The sequence below is a fragment of the Dermacentor variabilis genome, chromosome 3, assembly GCF_050947875.1.
Source record: "Dermacentor variabilis isolate Ectoservices chromosome 3, ASM5094787v1, whole genome shotgun sequence".
In the NCBI taxonomy this organism is placed as follows: Eukaryota; Metazoa; Arthropoda; class Arachnida; order Ixodida; family Ixodidae; genus Dermacentor; species Dermacentor variabilis.
Genome location: NC_134570.1, coordinates 75,234,437 through 75,261,922, shown reverse-complemented (window position 1 = coordinate 75,261,922; position 27,486 = coordinate 75,234,437). Strand labels below are relative to the sequence as shown.

General features: G+C 44.7%; 1 protein-coding gene across 1 annotated transcript in view; it reads right to left on the bottom strand.

Moving 5' to 3' along the window:
* Positions 1–3,063: 3,063 nt before the first annotated feature.
* The window catches only part of SMC5 (structural maintenance of chromosomes 5), a 120,961-nt gene continuing 96,538 nt past the window's right edge, over positions 3,064–27,486 (bottom strand). The window contains exons 20-25 of the mRNA XM_075685650.1: positions 26,633–26,761; positions 19,625–19,720; positions 17,164–17,364; positions 14,276–14,482; positions 5,101–5,193; positions 3,064–3,312 (exon numbers count right to left, since the gene is read on the bottom strand). Coding sequence (XP_075541765.1) covers positions 3,172–3,312; positions 5,101–5,193; positions 14,276–14,482; positions 17,164–17,364; positions 19,625–19,720; positions 26,633–26,761 — 867 coding nt within the window. The 3' untranslated portion in view covers positions 3,064–3,171. The remainder of the gene's footprint in view (positions 3,313–5,100; positions 5,194–14,275; positions 14,483–17,163; positions 17,365–19,624; positions 19,721–26,632; positions 26,762–27,486) is intronic.

Below are 27,486 nucleotides of genomic sequence, written 5' to 3'. Positions count from 1 at the left end.
CGAACCCACGGCGTTTAGTGTTAAGGCGAATTAAGCACTGTTAATAGTTCAGGCACTCGAACCCACGGCTTCTGGTGTTAATTAGGGCGAAGTTAATTAAGGTAGCGTCAACTAAGGCACTCGAACCCACGACCTTTTGTGGGAGAATACTAAGAAGTAACAACGCATTGTGACTGTCCATTTTTGTTCACGCCGTCGCCGGATTTTCCCAAAATGGGGCATATGATGCTTTCGCATGAAAATGTCTAGTGCACCGTATCTTGGGTGCACGTTACGGAACAACGAGGTAGTCAAAATTAATGTGGAGTCTCCCGCAACGACATGCCTCATAATCATATCGAGGTTTTGGCAAGTAACATATACTTTCTTTTAATACTTATCTACCCTCAATTCTAGTGTTCTGCCGCCATTCTTATTGTTTTGTGAATTGAAGTAAATTTGACAATAAGAAAATGCGAGTGTGGCCTAGTTAGAGTATCGGGCTGTTGTAGTGGGAGACCCGACGTTCGGTCTCACTATTGAAAACTGAAAAAAGAAAATATCGCCTTCACTGACTTTTCCAGATGAAGCTTTTTTGCCAGAAAGTCGCACGCGCCTGTAGCGGCAGCCCGCCAAAGATTACTCGGGTGAAAGTGCGCCGGCTCCAGTGTCACCTGCTACTGCCGTGCAATGCGTCGCGTAGAATAGAACGAAGCCACAACTTTGGCTGTCGCGTGCCGACGAAGCGCTGGCAAGGCCCAGCTGCGTAGTTCGGCCGGCGGAGTGGGTGGCAGAAAGCCGTTGCGGGAAGATCGCCACCAAAATGTTCGCACTCGTAGTCGTTATCGGCGTTAAGCGCGAGATCATGCAGACACACTGGCTAGCCTGACGGCCGTAGTAGCGGCGTACTTATCCACGTACCGTTCCCTCCGCGCCCAAAAAAAGTCCGTCGACGGCGGGCACGTTTTGGCCGGCGGCTTGGCTATATGGTAGGCTAACGAAAGCGCCGATCACGCGTGATAACGCCGGTCACACGATTGCGTGTTCGCGCTGGTGCAGGGCGCTTATAATTTATGTTGTTACCACGTCTCGAATCATGATTGCAAGACGTCGGCCAGTCATAAAACCCACAGGCCTTATTACTGGCCTTTCGGAGGCACCTCGTTTGCTTTTATTTTTTCGCGCATAGACCTGATCGCGATTTTTATCGCCGATATGGGCATGCTTACAACGAACATAGGGTACAACAAAGGTTCGACTGTGTTTGTGGTGTGAACATTTTGTGGCGAGATTTCCGTGCGTGCAAGAGCGCGGGGCATTTTGACATCAGTGGGCACCTGCGGTCTATAGTGGTTAGACACCTCCAAAGTGCAAGAGGTTAAGCGATGGGAGCAGCACCAACACAGCAGACAACTTACACTTGTCAGATTTCAACAGTGTTTTGCTTTCCTCTCCCAACCAGTTTCGTTACTGCCAAGCACTAATACAAATACATCCTGCATGTTCAACAGGCACAGTTCTTGTCTGCAGGGTGTTAAAATCCTTCGGTCAGGATCACTTGTCAGGGGCCACACGAGTCATTTTGCAACAAAAAACGGCCAGGAGTCGACCTCACATACAGGGCTAGCGTTTTTTACGTATCTTAGATATGAGAAATACTTTATATTGAAAGCTGATATTTGCTGGAATATTGCACAGATCCTTTGTGTTGAAAATGTAGACTCAGAAATTTCTTGGTGTTCTTTCTGTGTGAAGCAACATTAGCATTTCTATATCGTTCATTTTGTTTTATAAATTTTTTGTTTGTATATTTTCTTATTCTTTCCAATAAACATTGTTTGGGACTAGTACCATGGAAAGAGAATTTCTTCCTTTACAATCTGATACTCTATAGGTTTAAGTATCGACCATGCTCTACGAGAGATTAACAAATATTTACTTGACTACCCGAAACCTACTGTTTTTCCAGTGCGCAGGAAAGTGTTAAATCGTAGTGCAAGGACGCATCGACAACAAACTATATATGTTACTTATATACACACACACGCACAGAAGCTTTACCGTTTCATGTATTTCCTGATGAAGGCTGGGCCTCAGCCAAAACGTACGACATAAAGCACCGTTTTTCCATATGTGCGTCATCAACCTACAAGAGTGCATATTTATAAAAGCAATACATGAGCATCCCATGTTACCATTTTTCTGTCTGTCCGCGAGTCCCAATGCAACAATTTCATATACTGCTGTACTAACAGACAAGATCAATTATCAACATTTAGGATTTTATTCCTACTTTTTTACATTTAACATAAATGTTAAAATTGTACATGACTATCACACTTAAGCCATTATATAAGTTGGTCACAACTTCACATAATGAAATGCAGTCAAAAGATGACGTAATCAAGGCCAGGCCAGTATGATACAATGATGAAGTGTACAGTACAGTCCACTCTTAAAGAAAAAAACCCATGTGTTAATAAAGCCAATATAACTGAAATGCTCCTACATTACTGAGGGGAAAAGATGGCCAATAGTGTGCATTAGGCCGATATCTATATCCTAAATAATCGTGCATGTTATTGCACCTTAATTCAGCAGCAATTTGCAGGCAAATACTGATTGGGTGTTCCCTTTGACAGTGCACCGTACTGTACATTATGACAAAATACACCAGAGCAGAGTTGCATCCACGCTACAAGCATCGTGGCCTTCCGATACCCACATAGTTTCTGCTCTTCTGTGCACTCGCAGCTTATGCAGAAAGAGCCAAAATGGGTTCAAAACACCTTCATAAATAAGGCACTAATTACTGTTAACACTTTAGCAGTGTTCTGAACCAAAATTAAAATTGCACAGGACTTGATCTACAACATCAAAACAGCTTCATGCAAATTTTAGGTCTGGTCCTTCACAACAATATCAGTACACAACTTATGTTGCGAAAACGCATAGAACTAGTTGAAAGCTGCACGTACCCCAGCACAAGTCCTGGCACTAAAAAAATTTACATTTAAATCTCACAGCAGCCCCACTATAACAATACTTTTTTTTTTAGCAGGGATTTGTTCACATTGCTTCAGGTGTCTTAAAATACTACTTCTTTAATAAGGCAGAATACCTTATGCAACATACGGAAGCTGCATGTTGACAGTTCGACTGTACAGCTACACAGCACGAAGACCTGACATGTTATGCACTGTGTCGGACACGGGCAGCAAAGCCGGTGCCACGACCAACAAGCGAGTCGGGATCCCAGTCAGGCATGTGGATGGTGCACTTGCTTATGAATATCATGGTCACGTTCTCGGCATAGGGAAGGTCCGGAAGCAGCTGCAAATAGGAAAATTTAGTTCCATCTGAAAGCTGCGAGGCTCTATCGGCAAGGAAATTTAAATTTAGCACATACTTTCCGGCTTGCTGTTGACTCGACACAATCACTCTACAGCACATAATCCATTAAAACTTTCATGACTATGTTGAAGTTTCTTTAAAAAGAACAGGGGAGTTAAACATGAAAGTAAGACAGGACCTGTCCTGGTTCACCCTGCCCTGATTAATTCTCATGTTCTAACCCCCCCCCCCCCCCCCCCCGTGTCTTCGTAGTTCTCCTCACAGAAATAAGAAAATTAGACATAAATAAAAACAAAGAAAATCAATTATTAAAGAAAAAAAAGCTTTAATATGAACGGATGAACAAACATTTTGCTGCCTTCGTCACCATCACATCTGCACCAGAATCACCTTATAGCATGCAAAAGATGCCACGAGAACAAGCTTGCAAAATTTTCATGGGCAGCTGAGCTTGTTTTGCCACACAACAAAAAGGAAACAAGAGTGATGCCATGACAAATGACTCCAGCATGCTCTTAGGCCTCCACAAGGGCCAGCAGAGGCTAGGAACATGCAGTGAAAGCATCCAAGTCAAAGACCCTGCACTTCTTTCCAGGACACACTCGAACCTCCTTATAACAAAGTTGAAGGGGGAGACAAAATTATTTGTTTATATCCGTTAGTGCCCTTTGCTGAAATATGTGCTCATTGGCGTGCACAAATTTAAATATGCAAAGAACACAACCTTGCAACCCGCGAAATCACTATGTAGCCACGTATGAGATGAAATCCTGACAAAACAACAGCAAAAGAACATTCACATGATCTCTTAGCACCTGACGTGACAGCCCCTACGAGAGCTGCCTTCTGCTTCAATATGACAGTATTTTGCGTTCGAGTTGCACTTGGCTAGTTCATGTAGTTGTCAAACTGGCGAAACCGTGACACGGTCGAACAGAACAGCAAGCATGCTGTGACGTGAACAAAGCCCATTGTGGTAAAAAGGCACGCAGCACACAACATGGCATGTTGACTGTGCAGCCGAACCGCTACTCCTACATGGTCTTGCTGCGTGAGCGGAGAGGTTAGGGACACACCCAGTCATCCGCGGTGTAGTCAGTGAGGCTTGCCACGCTGGTTTGATTTGGGCAGCCAGTGCAGCGTGGCACAGAGAGACATAGAAGTAGATGCACTGGTCCTTCACGCTGCCGTGCATTGCTGGGCAGAACCTGTGGCTCACTATCACCATACTATTACTCTCTTTCATGATGCGCTGTGCACGCTGGCAGCTAGGTGTGGCCTCCAAGATTGTGCTGGTACAATCTTGGAGCCCATGCCTTGCTTTGTCAAACTGGGCTGCGGGTCACGGTCATAGAGAGAACTGCAATGCTGATGGTGAGATGCTGCTTGCACATGGCTATGAGCAAGATCAGTGGTGCTCAGCAATGCATCCAATGCAGCAATTCTTAACCGCTGCGCCGAACGAGTGCGAAACCCCACGGAAAGCGATATACTACTTGGTGCACAGCAGTCGGGTGGTTTTCGTTTTGGGGATAACTTAAGTTAGTTATATCCCTTCACAGGAAAATTTTCCTTTGTTAAAACAACGTTCTAAATAAATGGATTTCAATGGGAAATTTCGACAGGAATTGCGTTGACATCGTTTATCCATTACATTGTTATAACGAGGTTCGAGTGTATTCTCTCGGACTACATTTTGTGTGTAAAATACAGCATTGTACAACTATTCACAGACAACAACTGACAGAGGTTTCCACATGTCCATACCTTAGGAGTGAGCAAGAAGTACTGGGCAGAGTTCTGTCGTGCAGTGTTCATTATCATTTCAAAGACTCTGCGCTCGTTTTCCGAATCCATTCCCTGGAAAAACAAACATGGGAAAGAGGGCAAAGGATTAAATCAAACACATGACAGGTTTGCTTGGCTGAGTGTTACCCAGAACAGTTTCTTTCTGGAGGTTAAAACGAAGCCCATGCATTAGAAATACCTCTCAGCTTTAAAAACCAGAGCTGTATGAGCTTTAAAAACCAGAGCTGTGGGCAGCAGCGCCTTGTGATATTTTTCCCTGCTGCTCAACTAAAATAGGCCTGATAAGTAAGAAATGATAAGAAAATAGACCTGCCCAGATAAGTTGCTACTTTGGTCAAAGTTATGCACCAAAATGAAACAGCTCTTACTAGAATACTGTGAATAAAGTAAGGTCTCCAATGTAGTGAGGGCCCTTTGGGAACTAGCTGGAGCAGATAAATAAATATGAAGTGCAGTTTTTCTACATGTCTACAGCCATGTGACAGCCCTCCCTGACGAGAGATACAATAAACCAATAAATGATCCTCGCGCTGTATTATCAGAATTTGCTAATGGAAAGTGTACTAGGTCTTTATAAAAAGTGCCTGAAAAACCTTTCTCACCAACTAGCAGGTAATCAGAAGTGTATATTATGCAGTCACATCACATGATAGAACATTCGTAAGTTAACAGAGCGAAAGATTCTCCAAGTGGTGAAGCATCCCACCAGTTGCCTTTCTCGAAGCCGGCGGCAAATAATGGACGCAGAAAATTTTTCCGACAACACACAATTGAGAACTGATATAAATCTTAAAGAGGTTTCTTCACATTTTTTTTTCTTTTATCGCAGAACCACAAACACAATCGAATACCGTGCGTATTCCACGGCTGCCTATGCTGGGAACGTGCCCCATTTGCCTCTAGCAATATGGCCGCAGTGGCTTCACATGTTCTTGTAGGCGGTTGCAGGGACTGCCACTCTAGAAGTTTTATAAAACCTCCTTGACGATAACCCCCCTGCCGCAAAGCTGGGATTGCCCTTCTGCATTTTTGAAAAACACAGAAAAGCAAAACTTTCTATGCAATAAATAAAAGATTGCTGCAAAACACAGGTCCACTGTTAAACTAAGAACCTCACAGTACAACACTACAACAGAGCATCACTAATTCATTGGTTTTAGAGAAAAAAAGAGATCCTGATTTTATATAAAATAAAAGTTCCATAACAATACTTTCCAGACATTCATATACAATATTTCAGCTATAATCAGTGCTGGCATAATAATTTGCTGTTCCTTTTATAAAATAAGAGTAGACCTTACTGTATACCTTGATTTCTATGTACCTATGATATTGATAGCTTGCTACATTCTTGTTATGCAATGCTGGGAGACTCCCAAGCATGTGCGGCACCGCCTTTTCTTGCCCAAAATTTGTAAGCATTAAAAATATGAGAAAAATTTTCAGATATTCGATTCGATGTGTGGTCTTCTTTTTCCTTGATGTGATTCGACATTCAATTCGAAATCTACTACAGTTGCAGACTGATTTTTCATACTCCAAAAATTCGGACATGCTCGATCATTCGGTCGGCTTTGCGGCACCGCCATTCTCCCCATAGACTATGATGTATAACAACTGCCGAAAGTTCGGACACTCCTCGAGCCAACTCGATCGAGAGCACGATGTACCGACTCTGACCGGTGCATGGTTCGACTTGCTGAACGCCATTTTTGTTTTGAACGGAGCCTCCTTGCTGCTCCACGAAGTGGCGCTCCTGCAAATCCCTGCTCATCATCATCGTTTATGCCTGGTTCATGGCTACAGCAGTTCCGGTCTCAGCTCAGTAAGCCATGTCAAGACAATCCAGGAGCTGATTTGTTTGTTTCTTCGTGCACAACGCTGTGAGTAGGCCACGTTTTTCGTTTGTGCGACTGGTATCGGCGTGACCGCGTGGTGATGTTTGCTTTGTGTGCTGTGTCGAGGTTGCAGTGATGCAACACGGCATACAGAAACATTGCGTCAAGTGTCTAATGGCACCGACAGTGCCCGCGCAGACTGCGCTGGGGAATGCCAGCAGGCGGGTGCCGGGAGGCCTAGGATTTGTCGCCTTCCGATGTGCACCCTACTGGCGCCGAAAGTGTTCTGCCGAGACCTGTGAAGTGGTTCCGGACACCATCTCATTTGACAGTTTTACAGGTGCTCACACTGCTGTACTGACATGTGCAGAACTCGATGGTGGCGAGATCATTCGTCAGGTTTCTGCTGCACCGCTGGACGATGACTCCGAGTCGGAAGACGACGCACCATGTGCTAAGCTGCCGTCGCATGCAGAGCGTGCAAAAGCAGTGACTGTGCTTTCAGTCACCTACAGTGACCGTACGACCCTCTCCGAGATTCAGGCTTATCTGATTGCACGTAAAAGGAACAGCATGCAACGGAGCATTCATGGTTTCATCAAGCCTACTGCCAAACCCGAATAAGTGCGTGCAAATAAAGGATTTCTTTTTTTTCATAATCTGCTTTTTCAGACACCTGTATATTCGGACATTTCCGCAGACCCCGTGAGATACGAATAAACAGTCGGCGACTGTATTAGGGATTCGCACACCCTTACAACGAAGCTGTCGCGGATGGCTTTTTATTACACGGAAGGGGCTGCAAAATTTTCAAGTTATCTGGCAACTGGAAAAGGCAAATTTGAATGAGAAAAAAAGTTATTTTGTTGCACTTGAGGGTCAGCAACAAAAGACATGGTTTCATGCTGTGTCGACGATATCTTTGCATCCGTGGAACGAAGCAAAGCCAGCCATGCTTTCGCGTCCACTCCACTCCCATGGCTGATAGTGCCGCCCACAGTGGGGAGTGAATACTTCGTCCATGTATCTTAAACTTGAAATTACTCAACCTCCAGTACACAATGCGTGGGAAGAAAGTGCAATGATGCCACACCATCTCGACACGCTCACTCTTCGTACATGCAGCAGACTACCTCTAAAATCGGGCGCACAGGCTGCATATGTGCTCAGCCGCATTGACAGCCATGCGCCGCCACGGCCACGCTAGAAAAGGAGACGCGCGCCAACCTAACCCTCTAACTAACCTAACTCGCACCCAAAGCATACTGCACGCATAGCACGATAGAATCTTATTGCACATGGACTTTATACGGAACATGACACTGCTCCGCTTCAGCAGTCGCTCTTGGTGGCGTAACGTAAGATTTGGGAAGAGTACATTTTTCAAACAACAGCTTGTAATTCAACCAGCTGACCATCTGCATCGGCAGCAGTGAAATTTTGTTTTATTGAAATCCTGTGTCAACACACTTCATTGTGTTGAGGTTCTAAATACATGATGTGCTATGGACAAGATGTTGCTTTCCTGGTAGATAGTATCTTGTTAGTAAGAAGTTATAATCAAACTCGAAGAAGGTCGGGCCATAAAAGCAGGGTTAAAAGCGCCAGCATGTGTGGTGCCAATCACAGCGAGAGTAATACATTGACGTGGCTTGCGGCATCATAAATCTCGGATACCATAGCTAAACACTCATCATCATCATCATCTTTTTTGATGTCCACCGCAGGACAAAGGCGTCTCCCTCCAATCTACATTTAACCCTGTCTTGTGCCAACCGATTCCCGCTAGTGCCTGCAAATTTCTTAGTCTCATTGCCCCACCTAGTCTTCTGCCGTCCACAACTGCACTTCCCTTTTCTTGGCATCGGTTATTTAACCTATGCATTATGCGACCTCCCCAACTCCATTTCTTTCCCTCAATGTCAATTAGAATACTGGCTATGCCTGTTTCCTCTCTGATCCACATCGCTCCCTTCCTGTCTCTGAACGTTAGGCCTAACATTCTTTGTTCCATCGCTCTTTCTGCAGTCCTTCACTTGTTTTCGAGTTTGTCATTCTCCAAGTTTCTGCCCCATAGGTCAGCATCGGTAGACTGCATTGATAGTACACCTTTCTTTTTAATGATTATGGTAAGCTTCCAGTCAGGATCTGACAATGTCTGCTCAATGTGTTCCAACCCATTTTTATTCTGTAAATTTCCTTCTCATGATCAGGGTCTCCTGTGAGTAATTATCCTAGGTAAACATACTCTTTCGCAAACTCTAGAGGCTGACTGGCGATGATGATGAATGTGGTGTTTTGTGGCACAAGGGCCGAGTGTGGCCAAAGAGTGCCAGGCCGGTGTTAATGAGTTCGCAGTGGAGCTATGCATGACGAAGGGTAGATTACGTCACTGTAAAGAGGCCTAAAAAACAGTCACTGCAAAGTGCATAAAACCTATATGAGATAAAATTATGCCAATGGTTAATGAGCTGTACAACGGACATGAAAGATACATTGTGAAATAATGATTATATAGTGAAATATGTCATAAATAAAAATTTGCAATAAGCACTACTGCCTTAACAGAGCCCTTGAGATGCGAGAGCCTGGAGGCATGTGCTATACAAAACTACCATCACAGCGGAATCCTCTGGAAAGAGGATGTGCTACGAGTTTATGGGGCTAAAAACTTGCAAGTCGACATCATTGGAAAAAAAAAATAAACTAGAACTGCTTTGGTATCAAAGAACGGTTCCGCACCAAGAAACATTGCAGGATGGAGAGGGGTTTGCTGGCGATATACAAGAGGAAAATGTTTCTTTCTCTGACTGGTGATCCTGGACTCTTGTTCCCTTGCCCGGCTATTGATCATTATCTTTGTCTCCTGCATATTAATCTTCAACCCTACTCTTATACTCTCTCTGTTAAAGTCCTCAATCATTTGTTGTAACTCATCCCCAGGGTTGCTGAACAGGACCATGTCATCTGCAAATCGAAGGCTGCCGAGATATTTGCCGTTGATCCTTACTCCTAAGCTTTTCAAGTTTAATAGCTTGATCACTTCATCCAAGCACACAGTAAATAGCATTGGAGAGATTGTGTCTCCTTGTCTGACCCTTTCTTTATAGGTATATTCCTACTCTGCTTGTGGAGAATTGAGGTAGCTGTGGAATCTCTGTAGATACTTTCCAAGATATTTACGTAAGCGTCCTGTACTCCTTGATTACGTAATGCCTCTATGACTCTACTGAATCAAATGCCTTTTCATATCTATAAGAGCCATATAGAGAGGCTGATCGTACTCTGTGGATTTCTCGATTACCTGATTGGTGGCATGGATGTGATCCATTTTAGAGTATCCCTTCCTGAAACCTGCATGTTTCCTTGGTTGACTAAAGTCCAGTGTGGCCCTTATTCTATTGGAGATTATCTTGGTGAATATTTTATATAATACTGAAAGTAAGCTCATGGGCCTATAATTTTTCTATTCTTTAATGTCACCCTTTTTGTGGATTAGTATAATGCTTGCATTCTTCCAATTTTCTGGGACCCTTGCAGTCGATAGACACTTCATATAAGGAGCCAGCAGTTATCCAAGCATTATGTCTCCTTCATTTTCTATTAAATCGACTGTTATTCCATTTTCCATCTCCTGCCGCTCTTCCTCATTTCATGTCTTGCGAGGCCCTTCTGACCTCATCACTAGCTATAGAAGGAGTTTCTGTACCCTGTTTATTACTGTTTCTAATGGAGGTATCCTGACTCCTCTGGGTACTATACAGGTCAGTACAGAATTCTTCGGCTTCCTTTATCATATCTTCGAGATTGCTGATGATACTACCCTGCTTATCTTTCACTGCATACATCTTGGTTTGTCCCATGCCAAGTTTCCTTCCCACTTATTTCAGGCTGCGTCCATTTTTACCGTCTCCTCAGTCTTTCTCACGTTATAATTTCGGATATCCCTTAATTTTGCCTTTTTAATCAGTTTTGACAGTTCCGTGAATTCTATCTGATCTCTTGAGCTGGACACTTCCATCCTTTGTCGTTTCTTTATTAGGTCTTTTGTTACTTGGGAGAGCCTACCTACTGGTTGCCTTGGTTCCTTACTTCACACTTCAACTGCTGCTTCTGAAGCCAGCCTAGTTGCGGCTTCATTCATTGCCTCTATGTCATCTTCATCTCTCTGTTCTAAGGCTGCATATTTGTTTGCAAGTGCCAACCTCAATGGGTCTGCTTTTACCCTTACCGCGTCTAGGTTGGCCTGTTTCTTCTTTACCAATTTTACTCTCTCTTCAAATTGAGGTGAATGCTTAGTTCCCCCTCAGCTGGCACCCACAATTTCAAAACTGTGTAATAAGGTGGGGCTATTAGTGAAAAAATGCAGAGAAGTCACAGTTTTGCCAAAAAGGCAGAGCAGTGATGGCGATAGCAAGGAGATAAGTGCACAAAGTAATGTTTGCGGTTTTATTAGTTTCACGCATGCTCAGGCAAACATTAACAGATCTCACTGGATGACCATGAACTTGCAGTCCCAATGTGAGCATTTCGCATGTGTCTTGGAAACTTGAGACTACACACCCGCCAACGCTAGATGCACAAAACCAACACAATGCGCGGGAATGCACTAACCATTTCGGCTCGGGCTTTGCACTTGCCACAGAGAGACATCTAAAATACGGCGTGGGGCCAGAGCACGGACGTGCATGAGGAGGAGAAGGCAGATAGGCGCATGCCTAAGGACGCGACTCCCTGCCCGCCAGTGCGTGCTTGATTACATTATTGCGTGTTCACTTCTTCCCCATCCCCTTGCACAAAAGGAATCGTCAGCTCTCATGTTTGTCTAAGCGCTACGAGCTGTGGCGGGCCCTACGGCCTCCGCAAGACGTTTACCAAAGCAACAAATGGCACCACAATGTTTCTTTCCTACCACATCCCGGCACACCTGCTTTGACGGCAATTTTTCCACTCAAACTTTAGATGCAGAAGGACACTTGAAATAACTTTTGCCTCGGAAGAGATTTTTATATACATATATATAATTTTCTTTTTGATAGATTTACTAGCAATACAGGCTTCAAGTACATGCATGAAATAGCCGAAAGCTTCATTCATTCGAAACTGTGTCCCACGATTACTTCGTTAAATCACAAAAAGAAATGCACTGTTTTGAATGCAACTGACGTAGGGAAATGAAAATAGTTCATTATATCACGAATTTAATTAAATCGAGGTTAATTGTATCGAAGTATGACTGTATTGAGAACGTTTCTATATTGAAGTCCAATATACCAAGGTTTAATTGTATAATTAAGGAATGCATACTACAGTCAAACCCAACTATATTGAACCCGCTTATATCGAGTTGGCCCTCATATCAAACAATTTCTGAACAGTAAAGTTACAATGAGACTATATACCATAAAGCACGGTCACATCGAACAATAATAGCAGCCACTACCGATATATCAAACTTCAAAGCTCGAAACTGTCCCACAAGTTTGCTTTCCTGAGCGGCGGTCAAGTAAGCTGCCGACACCCCCTCAGAATGAGTGGTTTAGCCCAGCAATGCCTGCGGCTCTACCATGCTGCGGTCAGCACATGGTGCCCCCCGTGAAGAGATGATCTTGGTTTGCCCTGCAGCACTGGAAAGACACTCACTCTACTGTTTCGTGGTTTTTCTTTTTCATTCTTTTTATTCATGTACCCTAAAGGCCCATACGTACTTTACATGTGAACGTTACAATAAATCAATCATAGCTACAGTACACGCATTCAAACCTAGCCGTTAGTTTATCTTTGGGTGATGGCTGGCACAAAGCGGCACAACCTGCTGTTCACCGTGAAGTTGGAAATGACTGAGTAAAACTTTGTGAGAAAAGAAAAAAGTCACTGCAGCATTCTAGGTTGACAGTAAGAAGGAAATGATCACTGCGCCAGTTTCCACATTTCTGGTGACGACAGTGAGAAGTCTTCCAATGAGTGCAGCAAAGTCAATGGCGATTTCCACGAAATTCAGTGCAAGTTATCAGCATTTCCAGAAACTGTTGACAGGTCAATGGTCAACAAATTAGCGTCCATGGACAAAGGTACCTGATCACGGAAGAACTTTAGAATGAGATCTTATCTCTGCTGTCGTGAATCAGAACATGAGTGAACGGAAAAGTGAGAACAACTCCATTCATGCGCCTGCTCACTCCAACGTGATGGAGGCACTCGCCCTGTTTCAGCTCTTCTACGTGCAGCCTCCCACAGCTACAACATCGAAAAATGTGAGCGCTCCTAGACAAAGAAAATAATTTGGGACTATTTTGTATGCATATTAAGCCACAATTAAGACCATTTTGTCAATAAGTGCTGTTACAAATGGTATGTGCTTTTATGTTGTCCAGTTCTCTAAAAGTTCTACATTGAATTACACGATGTAACAAACTAATTCCTGTTTTTTTGCGAGTTTGATACATGTGGGTTTGACTGCGTGTCCTGTGACAGTGGGCTCTGTCCACTTTTGGTAAGCTTCACCGCAATACATCGCGTATACATTAAACTAGACTGCGTGACATTGTTGTATTGTGGCAAAGCTGACTTTTGAGAACCGGTGTTATGCAATGCAGTTTGCCTTGTTTTTCACGCTTTGAAGCCATTGGTGAGGATGGTGAAACTGAAGTCAGTACCATTGCTGACAGCGGCAAATATTTTCAATGAAGAACGCAGCACCTAACAGCAGCAATATAACATATCAATACTTGTTTCTGGGCTAGTTGGCTCATCTTATTCTGCAAAGTTAACATGCAACCACGGGCGGAAAAGAGCTTTAGGACAGGAAAGAGCATTCTTTGTTGTCCTAAAGCATTTTCTGCCCTTGGTTACATCTTTGCAGAATAACAGCAGGAAGTTTGGTACTGAGTGCTGAAGCAGCTAGGTTTAGCATTGCAAAGTGCATGACAACACAAAACAGCCACTATACCACACACCAAAAGCAATGTGGTCAAACACAATGGCTATGTTCACTGTGGTGGCTACGACTGCCAGCAGATCAGCATGCAAGAGCACTGTTTCAGGGCCATTGGTCATTGACTGTACTTATTAATTCAGATACAGCTAATTGCAGCAAGATTAATTTTGGCCGCCTGGTGCCCTTTAATGTGCACCTAAATCTAAATGCAAGAGCATTCCACTCAACCGTATTTCGTATTCCACTCAAATCAAGATGTGCCTACTGTGGCCGAGAACCAAATGCCACAGCCAGTGAGTCACTGCGGCAAGCAACAACCAGTGTCAAACCCTGCAAGGACAAGTTCATGCATGCACACCTGATTGATCTCATCAACGCAGCGGAAGGGCACGCTCGTCAGCTCCTGGAGAGCCATCATGTAGAGCACTGTGGCCACCGACCGCTCCCCGCCGCTCTGGTGCGCTGCAGACAGCTCGGCCAAGGCCTCCTGGTCTCTGAACTTCACCCGGATGTTGACACCAAACTGATCATACTGGTGTGCCTGCTCACCCTGGTAGAGGGACACCTGTGCACAAGGAAGGGGACACCTATGGCATTCAACCACAAGCAATAATGTCTGCACACAAAGCGCTAATTGATGTATCACTGCAGAACCTATGAGCGGCCCTTTTTCTCAAATTGTAGATACGTGAACTATGGAAGGACACCTAAAGCTAAAGTGCATATAGGCTGCGCAATAAACAGAAATGCCAAAACACAGGGTGTGCTTGAAGGCTATACTGTGCAGCAGAATGGCACACTATCTAGTGACGCTGGTGTGAACATGCAGGTTCTGAAACACAAACTGATAGATCCCGTGGACAGGCCTCTTGCCTCTATTGACACTTAGTGGTTATTCTGCTAATGTGTTGTAAGTCCTGTGCACTTTGATCTTAAGTTTAGCCACAAGCTCTAAATAAAGACTGACATAGTAATTTTGACTCATCATATTTTCTGTTACAAGGTCCAGGACTTCAGAGCTTTAGAAAAACTACTCGCAACATTTCTACAGTCAGCTTTGGTATCGTTTCCCAGGAGGTGTTTGTGGCATGACGCATCAAGTGGTCTTGTGAGAGCAAGACATTGCGACATTTTGGCACACACTCTGGCTCGCTCAGTCACCTCCCATGCTGCTACTCATTGTGAAGCCCGATGTAGTAGCATAGCAGACAACAGAGTCTGAGTGAGTGCCAAAAGACGTTGCAATGTCTTGCTCCCCCATGACCCATGTTGTGACACCACGACGCAGACACCTCCTGTGGAAATGAAAACAAAACTGGCTGCAGAAAAGCTACCCCGTTTGCTTGTGTAAGGGCCACACATTTTCATTCTGAATTTTTACTGGATGCTGGCTTTACACAAGGCCAGTTTATAGCTACTCACTGAAGCCTCAAACTGCGCTCAAAATTGCTATGCAAAATAACGCAACCACTGGCAGCCAAATATGAACACATTGATAGGTGCCGACCATGGACAATGCAATGAAACATGACCAATGCTGTAAAATTGCCAGAATAATCAGGCAGCCTGAACAAGTTCATCGAGACTGGAGCACCAGCACCAGCAGAAAATTAGTTCACAGATTTCTTGCTCAGTGTTGGCTTAATTGGCTTCCAAAGCGCTTTTGCATGTTCTCTGAAGCTGTGGCCAAACCTTCGTGTCGTTCACCCAGTCACCGTCTACGATATCTCCTGAAACAGGTTTGCTAAGCCGAACATGCGTCATACACACCCAGTGTAAAAGTAGAGGCAGTTTAGGCAAGCAATGGGCGCGTCACGACATGATCAAACACAGCAGCACCCACGGGATCTCCACGAAAAAGGCCAATAACGTCCAAGGGCGATAACACCATCGCCACGTGCCCTACGCTGTATGGGCGAGCGAAAGTATGCGAGGGGAGCCGACACTCATGGCTCAATCTCAGCTACATGGAAGAGACGAAGCGGGGAGTAAGCGCGCCGTCTTCTGTCGCGCGCGAGGCACCCAACGTTGCGAGGCACCGTGGGGGAGGGGAGGGAAGGGGGCGGCGTTCTACCCTGGCTGCAAGTGCGCATGTGGTGGCTGCACGTCGTCGCGCAGCTGTATCTTTTGAGCGATCTGCATTGGGGGCACAGTCTAGGTGCGCTGGCAGCTCATAGCTTTGTGCGTGCTGTGTGTTCTTGGTGCTCACTTAGCGTTGAAGCGATACACAGCCCGAATGTCACTTCGCTCGCCGCTGCTTGCACATTTCCTCATGCCAGCATTTTGACAGCGAGTGTCCACGGGCATCGAGACGGCGAGTTTCTATGATCAATGAGTGAGATGTGTTCATGTTTGCTTGTGCGCGCATGACACCATGCTTGTTAATTTAGTTAGTATGCCTAAGTTTACAAGTTTATACAGACGATAAAACTACTATCCTTGCTTCGTATAGCTGTCCACTAATTTGCTATCACAATCGATGCTTCGCCTTTCAGGTGAAGCTGGAACTTTTTTTACAATGACGAGTCTAAACCGAGACGTCCCCGAATACGGACCCTGAATACAAGGATGCAAAGGCAACACTCAGTACCTCATTGTTCTTGTCTTTTGCATGCAGCGACGCCACAACAGAAGGGAGCCCACCAACACAATTATGATCAGTGGCAACGACTTCGTCATCTTCATAAGGCATGACGCATTAAGAACATCAGAACGAAGAATGTAAACGCAGCGCCGATCTGTCAGCAGACGAAGGAACAAGCACGTGAGCATGCAAAGGGAAGCATCAGGAAGCAACTCCGTCGCTTCGGTGCCAGTCTTAGGTGGACTGAGTTAATTAGTGCCATCCATCAAGCTGGCAGGAAAGCAAATCCGCTTGCCTCCCGCCCCTCCTTGCCACTGCACTCCCTTCGCCCTGCCTCTCAACTCATTTATGGCTGCGCCATTGTCGCTGGCCCGGCGCAGCTTAGCCTGCTACCTGAAGTTTAGTTTTCTGCCGTTATCGGGAAGTAAGCGTTGGCCGGCGTGGGCAGTTTTGCAGTCTTCGCTCACTGTGTGCTTGCGCATTGCAATATTTCACGACTTGCACCGTTCATGCATTGTGCTATGGTTCACGAGTACAAAAGAACAAGTCCTACTTTTAATTTAAAATTCTTCTAATTCGAACCAATTTTTGGGCCCGTTCGAGTTCGAATTATCGAGATTTGACTTAAATTAAAAAGAAACATCAACATTGGCAGTACGCACATCTCCTGCACATCCCAGGGCACGGAAGAAACGGCCAAAGCCGACATTTATCCTCTGCAGCAGTTGCTCAATGTTTGGCAGCCAGCGACCCCGAGTGTCCTCCATCTCTGCCTCCAGTTGCGACAGCTGAGTCTCGTTTTCACCAACGTCTGTCTCCAGTTGGCTGATGTCCCGCTTCCGCTGGTGGTACTCTCGCTCAACCTGCGCAGGTTTTCCATGGCAAGGATCAGCGAGCATGAAACATGAGCCTTCTCTGCAGAGCAGTAGAGCACATGGGAAAGAGAGAGAGAGAGAGACAGAGAGAGATTGTGCACAAACCATCAACAATGATTACCAATGTAACCAAATGGCCGCACGCTTCCAGAAAGCTATTCGCTTTATCAAAGTGCCTTTTCTGTGCCTTGGATCGCTTGGAAACAAGCGATATCATACACACTGTGGCACGCCCGCATACGCCATGCACACCTCAAGTTTCCCATTAGACATCTCCAGTGAGTGAAGTCCACCTATAATGCTATAAAAAAATGCATGAACGACAGCAGGATTAAAGTTGTCTTCTAGCACAGCAGCCAAATGCTCCAACCATTAGGCGATGATCATATGCATGGTTCTCTCATGCCTAAATTGCTCTCTTAAATACCTGGCATGTGCATCATGTGCCAGTGTCTGGCATTCTTCCCTCGTGACAGTTGGCACTTTGAGATGCTGTGTCGGAATGCACTGCCTTCGGGTTTGGCCCATGAAAATTATTAGGTACAAGATACACCTGCTGCCCAGCAGATGACAAAAATAAGACAAAAATGTCTGACAGGAAGCCTCAACCATAGTTAAACCACTGACATCAATGACAGATGTTCTTACACAAGCAATTTGGCCTTGCCTACAAGAAATCACCGACTCCAATTACAAGTCTTGCAAAGTGGGAGCAAAAATAAAAGTGCTTATAACTTGTGAAAGTTACGGCATACAGTTGCCGACAGATAATTTGAACTCGATGGGGACTACCTAGAGGTTTGAAAACAGTTGTCAACGCATTGCCTTCCAAAATCCAAATTCACTTGCCTGCAACCTGGTCAGTCCCTATTTCATCCACTGTCATGCTGTCGCTATAAATAGGTGAAAGTACAGACAAGGCAAACAGTGAATCTATGTGCCCTGAAAACTTGTTAAACACAGGTCAACCTCACTATGACAGCCGAATGACCGCAGACATTGTCAATGCACCCCATGACACCATCCCCTATGACCACTTCAACACGACGGTGCTGCAACGCAACTGCGTGTCTGTACACAGGCACCTCCAGTAGCATCTCAATGAAGAGGAGCTCAGCTACCATCAGAATGTCTATGTCGTATGTGGTAGCCTCTCAGTGACTGTAGGCTGGACACAAACAGCCCGCTGCTGCGGGAACTGTTCCTTCAGCACCCGCCGCAGAATATTGTGGTCACCTTGGCTACCACATCAGAAGACATGTCCCTCGAGAATCTTGCAGAGCTGGCCGACCGCATCGCTGACTCTTCAGCAAGAGGTACTGTAGCAACAACGACCGTTCTGCAGTCACACCTCAAAGATTTGCAGTCTTGCCTTGAGCAAACGATTGTCAACTTGCAGAGACCATTACTGTAGTACGGTCATCGCACCACTGTCGTCAATGCTACTGTGATTGCGGTTCCAGATTCCCTTCTTGGTCCAGCTCTTGCTCTGGCCCTCATTGCAGCACATATTGCTGGTACAGCAACAAATTCGGTGCCATTCCCCTTGCAGCTGGCAGGGAAACATGCCTGAGTCACTGATGGCAGCTGGCGACTCTTGCCGTACGACAAGTCGCCTGTTCTACGTAACGACAGCATTGCCAGACGATTTCTTGTGGACATAGAGGCCGAGGTCAGCGGTCTTCCTGCCACACAACTACTGTATACCGGCAGCGCGCAGAAAAAAAAAAAAAGCTTCCTTTCAAGCAGCCAACAGCTCTTCTATCCACATGTGGCCAGCGCTCTCTTACCATCGACTTGGGCCTCCGGCACACCTTGCGATGGGCATTCATTGTTGCAGACGTACATTGCAGACGTACGCGTGGCCATATTGGGTTGTTGATTTTCTGACCTACATTGCCCTTGACCTACTTCGCTGAATTGCGTGCAACAAAACAATAATCGCTTACCGATGGAAGAATATTGAAACACATACAATTTGATTGCTCGAACTGTAGGGTGTGCATGATTGCTTGGGCTGCATTTTCGTTACAGTGCTGTACTAATTACAGAGTGCTGACCTAATTTATAAGTGGTCCAAGCAGCAGTAGCAACTGTAGTCATTGAAATTCTATCAATGAGGTTCCTCCTATGGTGGTATGAAAGAAATTTGTTGTTGTAGAGTGCTTATATACATGCCCATAAATAACATAGGAAAGATAAAAATAGTATACCACCATAATCAATAATTACTAAAATAATTACTTACTGAGACATCCACAGGAAGCATGCAGCTCAGCTTCACTTCTTCTGCGTGCAACTTCTTGGCGATCTCCTCAGCCGTGGATGGAAGTGTTTGGAATTCCTGCAAAACAGTTATGATTCCTTGTCAACAACAGGGAGCAACAACTGTCAGGATGCAGTACTTATGCAGGAAACTTAAATTAGGCAGCGTCACATCCTGTATAATTTGGAAAGCTAGCTTTCCTGTCTGCCGAGGGCACTGGAATGCACATCGTTCTATTTTTCTTAAAGGAGTACCGACATGATATTTGCAACTTTTCATAATTTTTTATTAAAATGAACATCTAAAGAATCCAAAGCCTAGAAAATATATTTGTAAACCTCGGAGTGCCCTAAATAATTTATTTTAATGCAGTCAAACCTACATATAATGAACTTCAATAAGACAAAATTCTTGGTATAACTTCTTCAGGGTTTATGCTGGTGTATATGACAAAAATTCAAGGGTTTTCAAGGACTTTCAAGGCCCTGTGTGTGGATTTTCAAGGACCCCATTCCTTGTTAGAAATCTAAATAGACAGATGTTCAGGGGTAGACAGAGGCTCGAGATGATGAGAATTCGCTGAATAAGGGGATTGTCGCCGCAGCCAACATTTTAACAAAGAAACTTGTCTTCAGACAAAACTATGGCTCTAGCGATACTTTCATTTTTTTAACCATTATTCATCACTGTTTTTCAGAGTTACACGCATGACCACTTTCAGTGAGTTAGAAGATGCAAACATTTATTTGCTAAAGCAGATCAACCAAGCAACAAACGCTCCCTCAGTCCTTCGGTGGCCTCATTTTGCTTCTCCTGAATTTCTCCAAGATCTCCTGCTGCTTGTTCTTGGCAGTCTTCCTTAGGCTCTGTTCAACTTCATTATGCAAGTCAGGTCACTGGTTGCCTCTGCTTTTTCTGCATATGAGTCTGCTGAAGCTGTCAATTCTGCAACAGCGACTTCTAGTTTCTTTTTCTTCCTTCTGAGAGTTTCAATCTCTTTATCAATGCAGCGTTTCTTCCTCTGTTTCGCACCTTCACGCTCCTGCTTGTTCTGTGTTTCCAAAAAGGCACGGTATTGGTTCCTCGCAGAAGCCACAGATGCTCTCAATTCCTTGGTGATGGGCACATTGAAAATGCCACCTGCCACGCGTACAGCATCACAGATAATGCGCTGTGAAATGTGAGACACTTCTTTCATGTTCTCTACTGAAACCTGACGATTCACGCTGAATCCTCTCTCTACACTTTCTTGGCCATGACTAAGTGTAAGCAGCAGTTTTCCAACCCTCCAAAGCTCAGCATATGCTGAGCCAACCTTTAAAAGTTCATAGAAAAATTTGTCAAATGTATGCAAGCTCCTTTCAAATAGCTGCAACTCATATTTGCACTCCTGTAGCAGCTCAATTAACTGTGCAAGCACAGTATCCCTTGAATGCTCATGGATTTTCTCTGCTGAAATGAGTGCATCCAAACTTTCTTTAAGCCTTCCAGACACCCATCCAGCTTTGATGACATCTGCCTGGCGTCTAGTGAAGAGAGGCATCTCGCAATGGGATATCGCAGGGAACTCTTCTCCAGGATCTTATTGTGAAGCTTAGAAGAAACTGCTTGCACTGCATGCGAAATGCAAATGTGGCTTTCACACTTACTGTGGGGCTTTTAAGAAGCTGCTTGGCTGTGTGACCAACATCTATCTTCTCGAGTGGCACATGGTTGTTTAAATCTTCAAAGTCAATCTTTAGGAGGCCAGTGGTTTCCACTGATGAACAGAGAACAGAAGACTTGAGAAACTTTGTTAGCAGTTTTCTGACAATATTCTCAAGGTCTTTTGCCAAAAAGAACATAACTGGCTTATCTGTCTGAAAGTGTGTCGAAAATGGCTGGAAGATCATCGCAATAGGAAGTGCAAACTTGATGTTTGCTACCCCTAGTGGGTCAGAGTGGAAGTCACAAACATTCTGAAAAGAAGCACACTTGGGAAGGTTCACTTCCTTGCTTCTTGCCACTTCCACATACTCTTTTACATCAGGCCAGAGAAGCAGAACCCGCTCTATCACCGGGACATTCTCAATCCGCCGATGTGCACAGAACTTGAGAGGAAACAGAGTTGGTCTGGTGACAGCTACAAAGTCTTCTCTCCGGGCAGGTGCATCAAAAAGCAGCCTGCTCATCCTTGACAGCAAAATGTCCAAGCTCCATTTGGTTGCTGCAAGGCCTGCCTTGTAGGCATTATGCACAGTGTGCAAGCTACAGCTGCCCAAGCCTAAGCACCTCACTTGATTGTTCTTCTGTAGGTGCTCCTGCAGGCCTTTGAATGCCTTCAAGGACTTTCAAGGCCTTGAAAACGATCTTTACAAATTCAAGGGTTTTCAAGGGTTTCAAGGACCCGCATGAACTGTGCTTCTTGTAGACTGAACACCATGTATTTTTAACCTCAATATAATGAAATGTGTTTATACATGATTTCAATATAAAAAAATTTCACTACCGCCAAAAAGGAAATTCAAGGCAATAAATTGAAGCTTCCGTGGATGCAGATGGTCAAACGGTTGAATAACAAGCTGCTGCTTGTAAATGCGCACCTCTCAAATCATGTGCCAGCAAGAGGGATCACCAAAGCAAAGCAGCATCATGTTCTGTTCTGTATAAAGTCTCAGTGCGATAAGGTTCCATTGCAATCTACCCACTGTGCTTTGGGTGCGAGTGAAAGCATGCAAGAGTGAGCCAAGGATTTAGGTCATTTTACAAGTGCAGCCTTCTCGCGTGCGAAAGGGAAAAGGGGGAGAGCAGTGTGAGCTCCTGGTAAAGCGATCAAGCGCACGTAAAAGAGGCGGGGAGGTTGTATTTCTCGCCACTCACTCTCAAATTCAACAAAATTAATTTTTTTTCTCCATCAAATTTGCTTTTTCCGATTGCCCAATAATTGCAAAACTTTGCCGTCCCTTCTATGGAAGAAAAACAGATCGGCGACTGTACTTACTAGCTTAAAAGGTCGAATTTCAATACAGTTAAACCTCAATATAGCAAAGTATTCAACATTATCACTTCTTGTCCATAGAACACTATGTATTTGGAATCTCAATATAAAAAAGTATCTTTATACACGATTTCAATATAATGGAACTTCATTGTCAACATGAATGAATACCAAAAAAATTATTGGAAACTTCAGTAGATGCAGATGGTCAAATGGTTAAATTAGAAGTCGGTGCTTGCGAACACACCTCTCAAAATCATGCGCTGTGCTACGAAGAGCGACCGTCGAAGCGCAACAGCATATAAATAGTGACGGAAGTGCTCTGCCAATTGCACCAAACTGTGCCGTGACAGACATGCAGCTAAATGCTGCACCATCTCCATATGCAGATGCACGACTCATCCATGCTGTATCTTCAAACAGAGGCTTTGTTCCCCATCTCTTTGGCAATGCTGATTATCTTCAGCAATGTGATCAAGCACAGCACATTGTTATCGGAGTTCTGATTCGGCAGTGCTGCACGCACTACTCTGTAACTACTAAATAAAAGATATTGATCAAGAAAAAAGAGAATAGGCGACCATGAAAGAGGGAAGAAGGGGGCTTCCACACACAGGGGTGGGGAGAGGAGGAGGTTACTTTGGAGATAACGGAACTTTATATGGCAGGGAACTTTGCCTTGAAATGTAGCTTTGCGGCAGCGTCCCTAGCTGCCCACTTTCATTCTTTGTCGTTTCTTTATTAGGTCCATCCGTCACTTGGGAAAGCTTACCTACTGGTTGCGATGGTGCCTTACCTCCCACTTCAATTGCTGCTCCTGAAACAAGCCTAGTTACGGTTTCATTGATTACAGTGAAACCTCGTCAAACCATAGTTGGCCGGAGCTCGGAAAAAGTATGTACTAAATGGTAGTATTGTTTAACTGAAACAGCATGAGACCGCCCGCTTACCTGTCAGAAACGGAACTCAGAGAGAGTGGGATGAAAGGGCAAAAACATACAGTATTTATTCACTTCGAATAAGAAAAGTCCGTTATTTTCATTTGATGCGCCGGAAGCCTAGCAGCAAAAACAGCGGCCTAAAACTTACTGAAGCTGCGAGCCAGCTTTTCAGCTAGCCCCCTCTTCTCGGCAAACACTCGCATGGCAGATTCTTCATTGGCGTTGCATATTCTCCGTGCATGGGAGCGGTAAAGCTGCAGAAGTCACAGGGCACCTTTTTCATTGCGGGGTGCTGTTCTCGTTGCGACGATTGCATTGATGAGGCACACATAATGTGTACCTTCGACCACTGTCAGGCCTGAATCGCCCGTGCTGTTTCCTTCCATGTCATCCTCATTACTGCCATTAGGCAACCCTTCGGCAATAACAGAGGCAACGATGGCGAAAAGTCGAATGTCGTAGCCAACATCTTTTCGCAGTTGCAGCAGATGCCACACGCCATCGTCAAATGTAAATTCCTGTCATGTGCCAGCGCCGTCATCTTTGTGCCATGTTTGATAGCACGTTTTCTTCTACTCTGGGCCCCCAGTGTTTTGTATCAGAGCTTCGGCATGACCAGTCCTAGCTTGCACGGCACCGAAATGATGTTGATGTGGCTTCACACACAAATGCACAGGGTGCTTGGAGTCCATTGTTCTGATCTGAGGCTTGTTGTTCTGCCAGGCTGCCCGATGGGGACTACGCACCGCTGTGATTACGCGACAAAAAGTGGAAACATTACATGTTAACTGTGATGTACGCAGTAAGCTGGTACGGTTTATGCGGATACAAAATGCATTATGTTCAATGGCCGCTGAGCCAGAGATTTGACTTTACTACTTTTAAAATGAAACTACTGTTTAAGCAGTTGCAGTATAACGAGGCTTTACTGTAGCTCTATGTCATCTTCATCTCTCTGTTCTAAGGCTGCGAATTTGTTTGGAAGTACCAGCCTGAAATGGTCTGCTTTTACCCTTACTGCGTCTAAGTTGGCCTGTTTCTTCTTGACCAATTTTACTCTTTCTCTCTTCATATTGAGGTGAATCCTAGACCTCACTAACATATGATCACTAGACTTTACCCTACCTAACATTTCTAGATAGTGCACTATGCCGGGATTATCAGAAAGTATGAAATCTATTTCATTTCTAGTTTCTTTGTTGGAGCTTTTCCAGGTCCACTTTCTGTTGCTACGCTTCCTGAAGAAGGTGTTCATTATTCGGAGCTTATTCCTTTTTGCGAATTCTACCAACATCTCTCCTTTAGTGTTGCTACAATCGATGCCGTAGTTGCCAACTGCTTGTTCACCAGCCTGCTTTTTGCCCACTTTTGCATTGAAGTCACCCTTGACTGGAGTATACTGAGTTTGCTCTTTTCTCATCGCTAATTCAACATCTTCATACAGTTGAATCTCGATAATTTGAACTCGAAGGGGCCCGAAAATTTGTTTGAATTAAAAGAAGTTCGAATTAAAGCAAGCTAACTGAATGGAGGACTTGCCTGCAGTGGCGCATGTGCACTGAGCTAACACATAAGTGTGAAGTTCCACAAGATTTATTTACCCGTATTTACAAATTACAGTCAGTTATTAGGCGTATCGGTGCTCATACTGTGTTAGGAGGCAGCAGGTGCACGTATGATAAAAGCAAGCATATGTCCCATGACAATTGCCCCTTTGAACTGTTGGTATGCTTCACCTCATAAAACCTTTCTATTGGGGCGAAGTTGACTTTCGGAAATCGGTATTCTGCAACGCGCCGTAATTTCCGCACTCCGAAGCCATTCGCGAGGATTACAAAGGCAGAGTCGGCGCCATTGCTAACAGCAGCAAATTGTTTCAGTGAAAAACATGGCACCGAACACCAAAAAGCGAGGTAGCAAACGTCAAAGTAGCAAGGGCTAGCGTTGCCGTGGTGAGGCTATGGCTGCCAGAGGATCTGCGTAAGAGAGCGCTGGCTCGATGCGGTGTGATAATCAAAATGGCGGTGGTGGTGGTGGCTTCGATTAATGCAATTTCAGACCTGTGGTAATGGCAAAAAGTCTGGAAAGTCAGACGGCGAAGAGTTTTTGTGTCTGAAATTTTAGACGTTCTTATATACTATTGACTCTATGGGGTGCATGGCGGCGCCATGACACTAACAGAAGTCACTAATCCGTCACGAACAGAAGTAATCAGTGATGCTCACCTGCACACTTCTGCGCACAAATTTCTGCCACAGCCCCCTTTTTTTTTCTTCACGTGAAGCATTGAGAAGTCTCTCCTAAGCTTTCCCTCTATGGCATTGTCAGAGGAATGCTTGTCAAAAGCACCGCCATGTGATCTGGTGCACTGCTGAGAGCATTGTTGGAGCACAGTATGTTCAAATAACCCGTCGCAAATGCTTGCACGTTCAGATTACAGGGCGTTTTCGCCCATTGGAATACACACAGCTTTGACGGGACTACAGCGTCAGTTCAAATAAACCAAAAGTTCAAATTAAGCATGTTCGAATTAATGAGATTCGACTGTAAAATTGTTCTATTTCTCCACCATCGTGAGTGGAGGTTGGAGCGTAGGCTTGTACTGCCTTTATTCTATACCTCCTATTTAGCTTTATTACAATTACTGCTACCCTCTCATTAATGCTGTAGAATTCATCAATGCTGCCCACTATGTTCTTATGGATTAGGAACCCTACCCCGTATTGCTTCTAATCTGGAAGTCCTCTATAGCAGGGGATATTGTCGTCGTTCAGCACTGTATAAACGTCATCAGTTCTTCTAGCCTCACTAAGGCCAATGATATCCCACATATTGTTTGATAGTTCCTCAAAGAATTAAGTTGCAAATCTAATAAATGCTTTCTGAGTATACATATGGTTGCCATCAAGTGGGCGTGCAGCAACTACGTTGCGCAGAATGCCAAGACGTAGTGCTCTTGGCACATCTGATATCCTACACCCTGCACACTGCTACTTGGCAACAAATGGGCAGAGCCAGAGATGGCTGCATCACAAAGATGAAGGCTGCAGTAGCAGCCCACATTTGAAGTACCTTGGCCACGTCTGGTGGGATGGTGAACGTGCTGGATGGGCACTTGGTGGCTTCCTGGGCTTCGTGCAGCTTCTTCTGGGCCTCCCGCTTCAGCTGCAGCAGCTTCTCCCGCATGCTCTTCACCACATTCTGCATCATGGCCAATTAAAAATGAATGCACAAAGTGCTAAGATTACACATGTACGTAATTAGCGTTTGCAAATTGGAAAGATTTAGCTTGACTATGAACTTTACACAGTTTACAGACAACAGGGTTATTGGAGCTCTTGACGGCAGTAGCAAAATCGGTAGCTACGTCTTGTGAGCTTTTTTTTTTTTTTTTAGCTATTATGTGTTGAAAAAATTCTTTTCTACCAGGAGTGTTCTTGTCAAATGAAAATCACAAAGAACTGCATGTGATCAGTTGTGTTGTTGACAGCTCTTTACACCGGCAGTTAGGAGTAATATAATGGCAATCAGGAGAGGTTCTGCGAAACTAAAGAAAAGCTGGTGAGGTTCCTTACAGAGGCCCTGAACCCCTTTTTATTGAACTGGAGAAAGCCATTTGAAATGAAAATGGGCTATTTCAGAAATAATTTGCTGCACAATGTAATTCAATGCGATCAGTAGAAGCGCAGTTATTGGCAGTCAAACATGGCCTCCGCTGTGCTCCCGTTCCTTCTTCAGTGCCTTGCACTGCAAAGGCGACGGCACAGCGGAGCGTGCCCACAACGCTCCACCTTCTAAATGTCACCGTGGCGCACTACTCAAATTTCATTTTGGATGTTGACGTAGACGCCATGACTTCCACCTTTGGTGCCTACAATGCGTTAAACATATGCCAAACGCGGTTGTCCTCAGCGAGACGCAGTGCG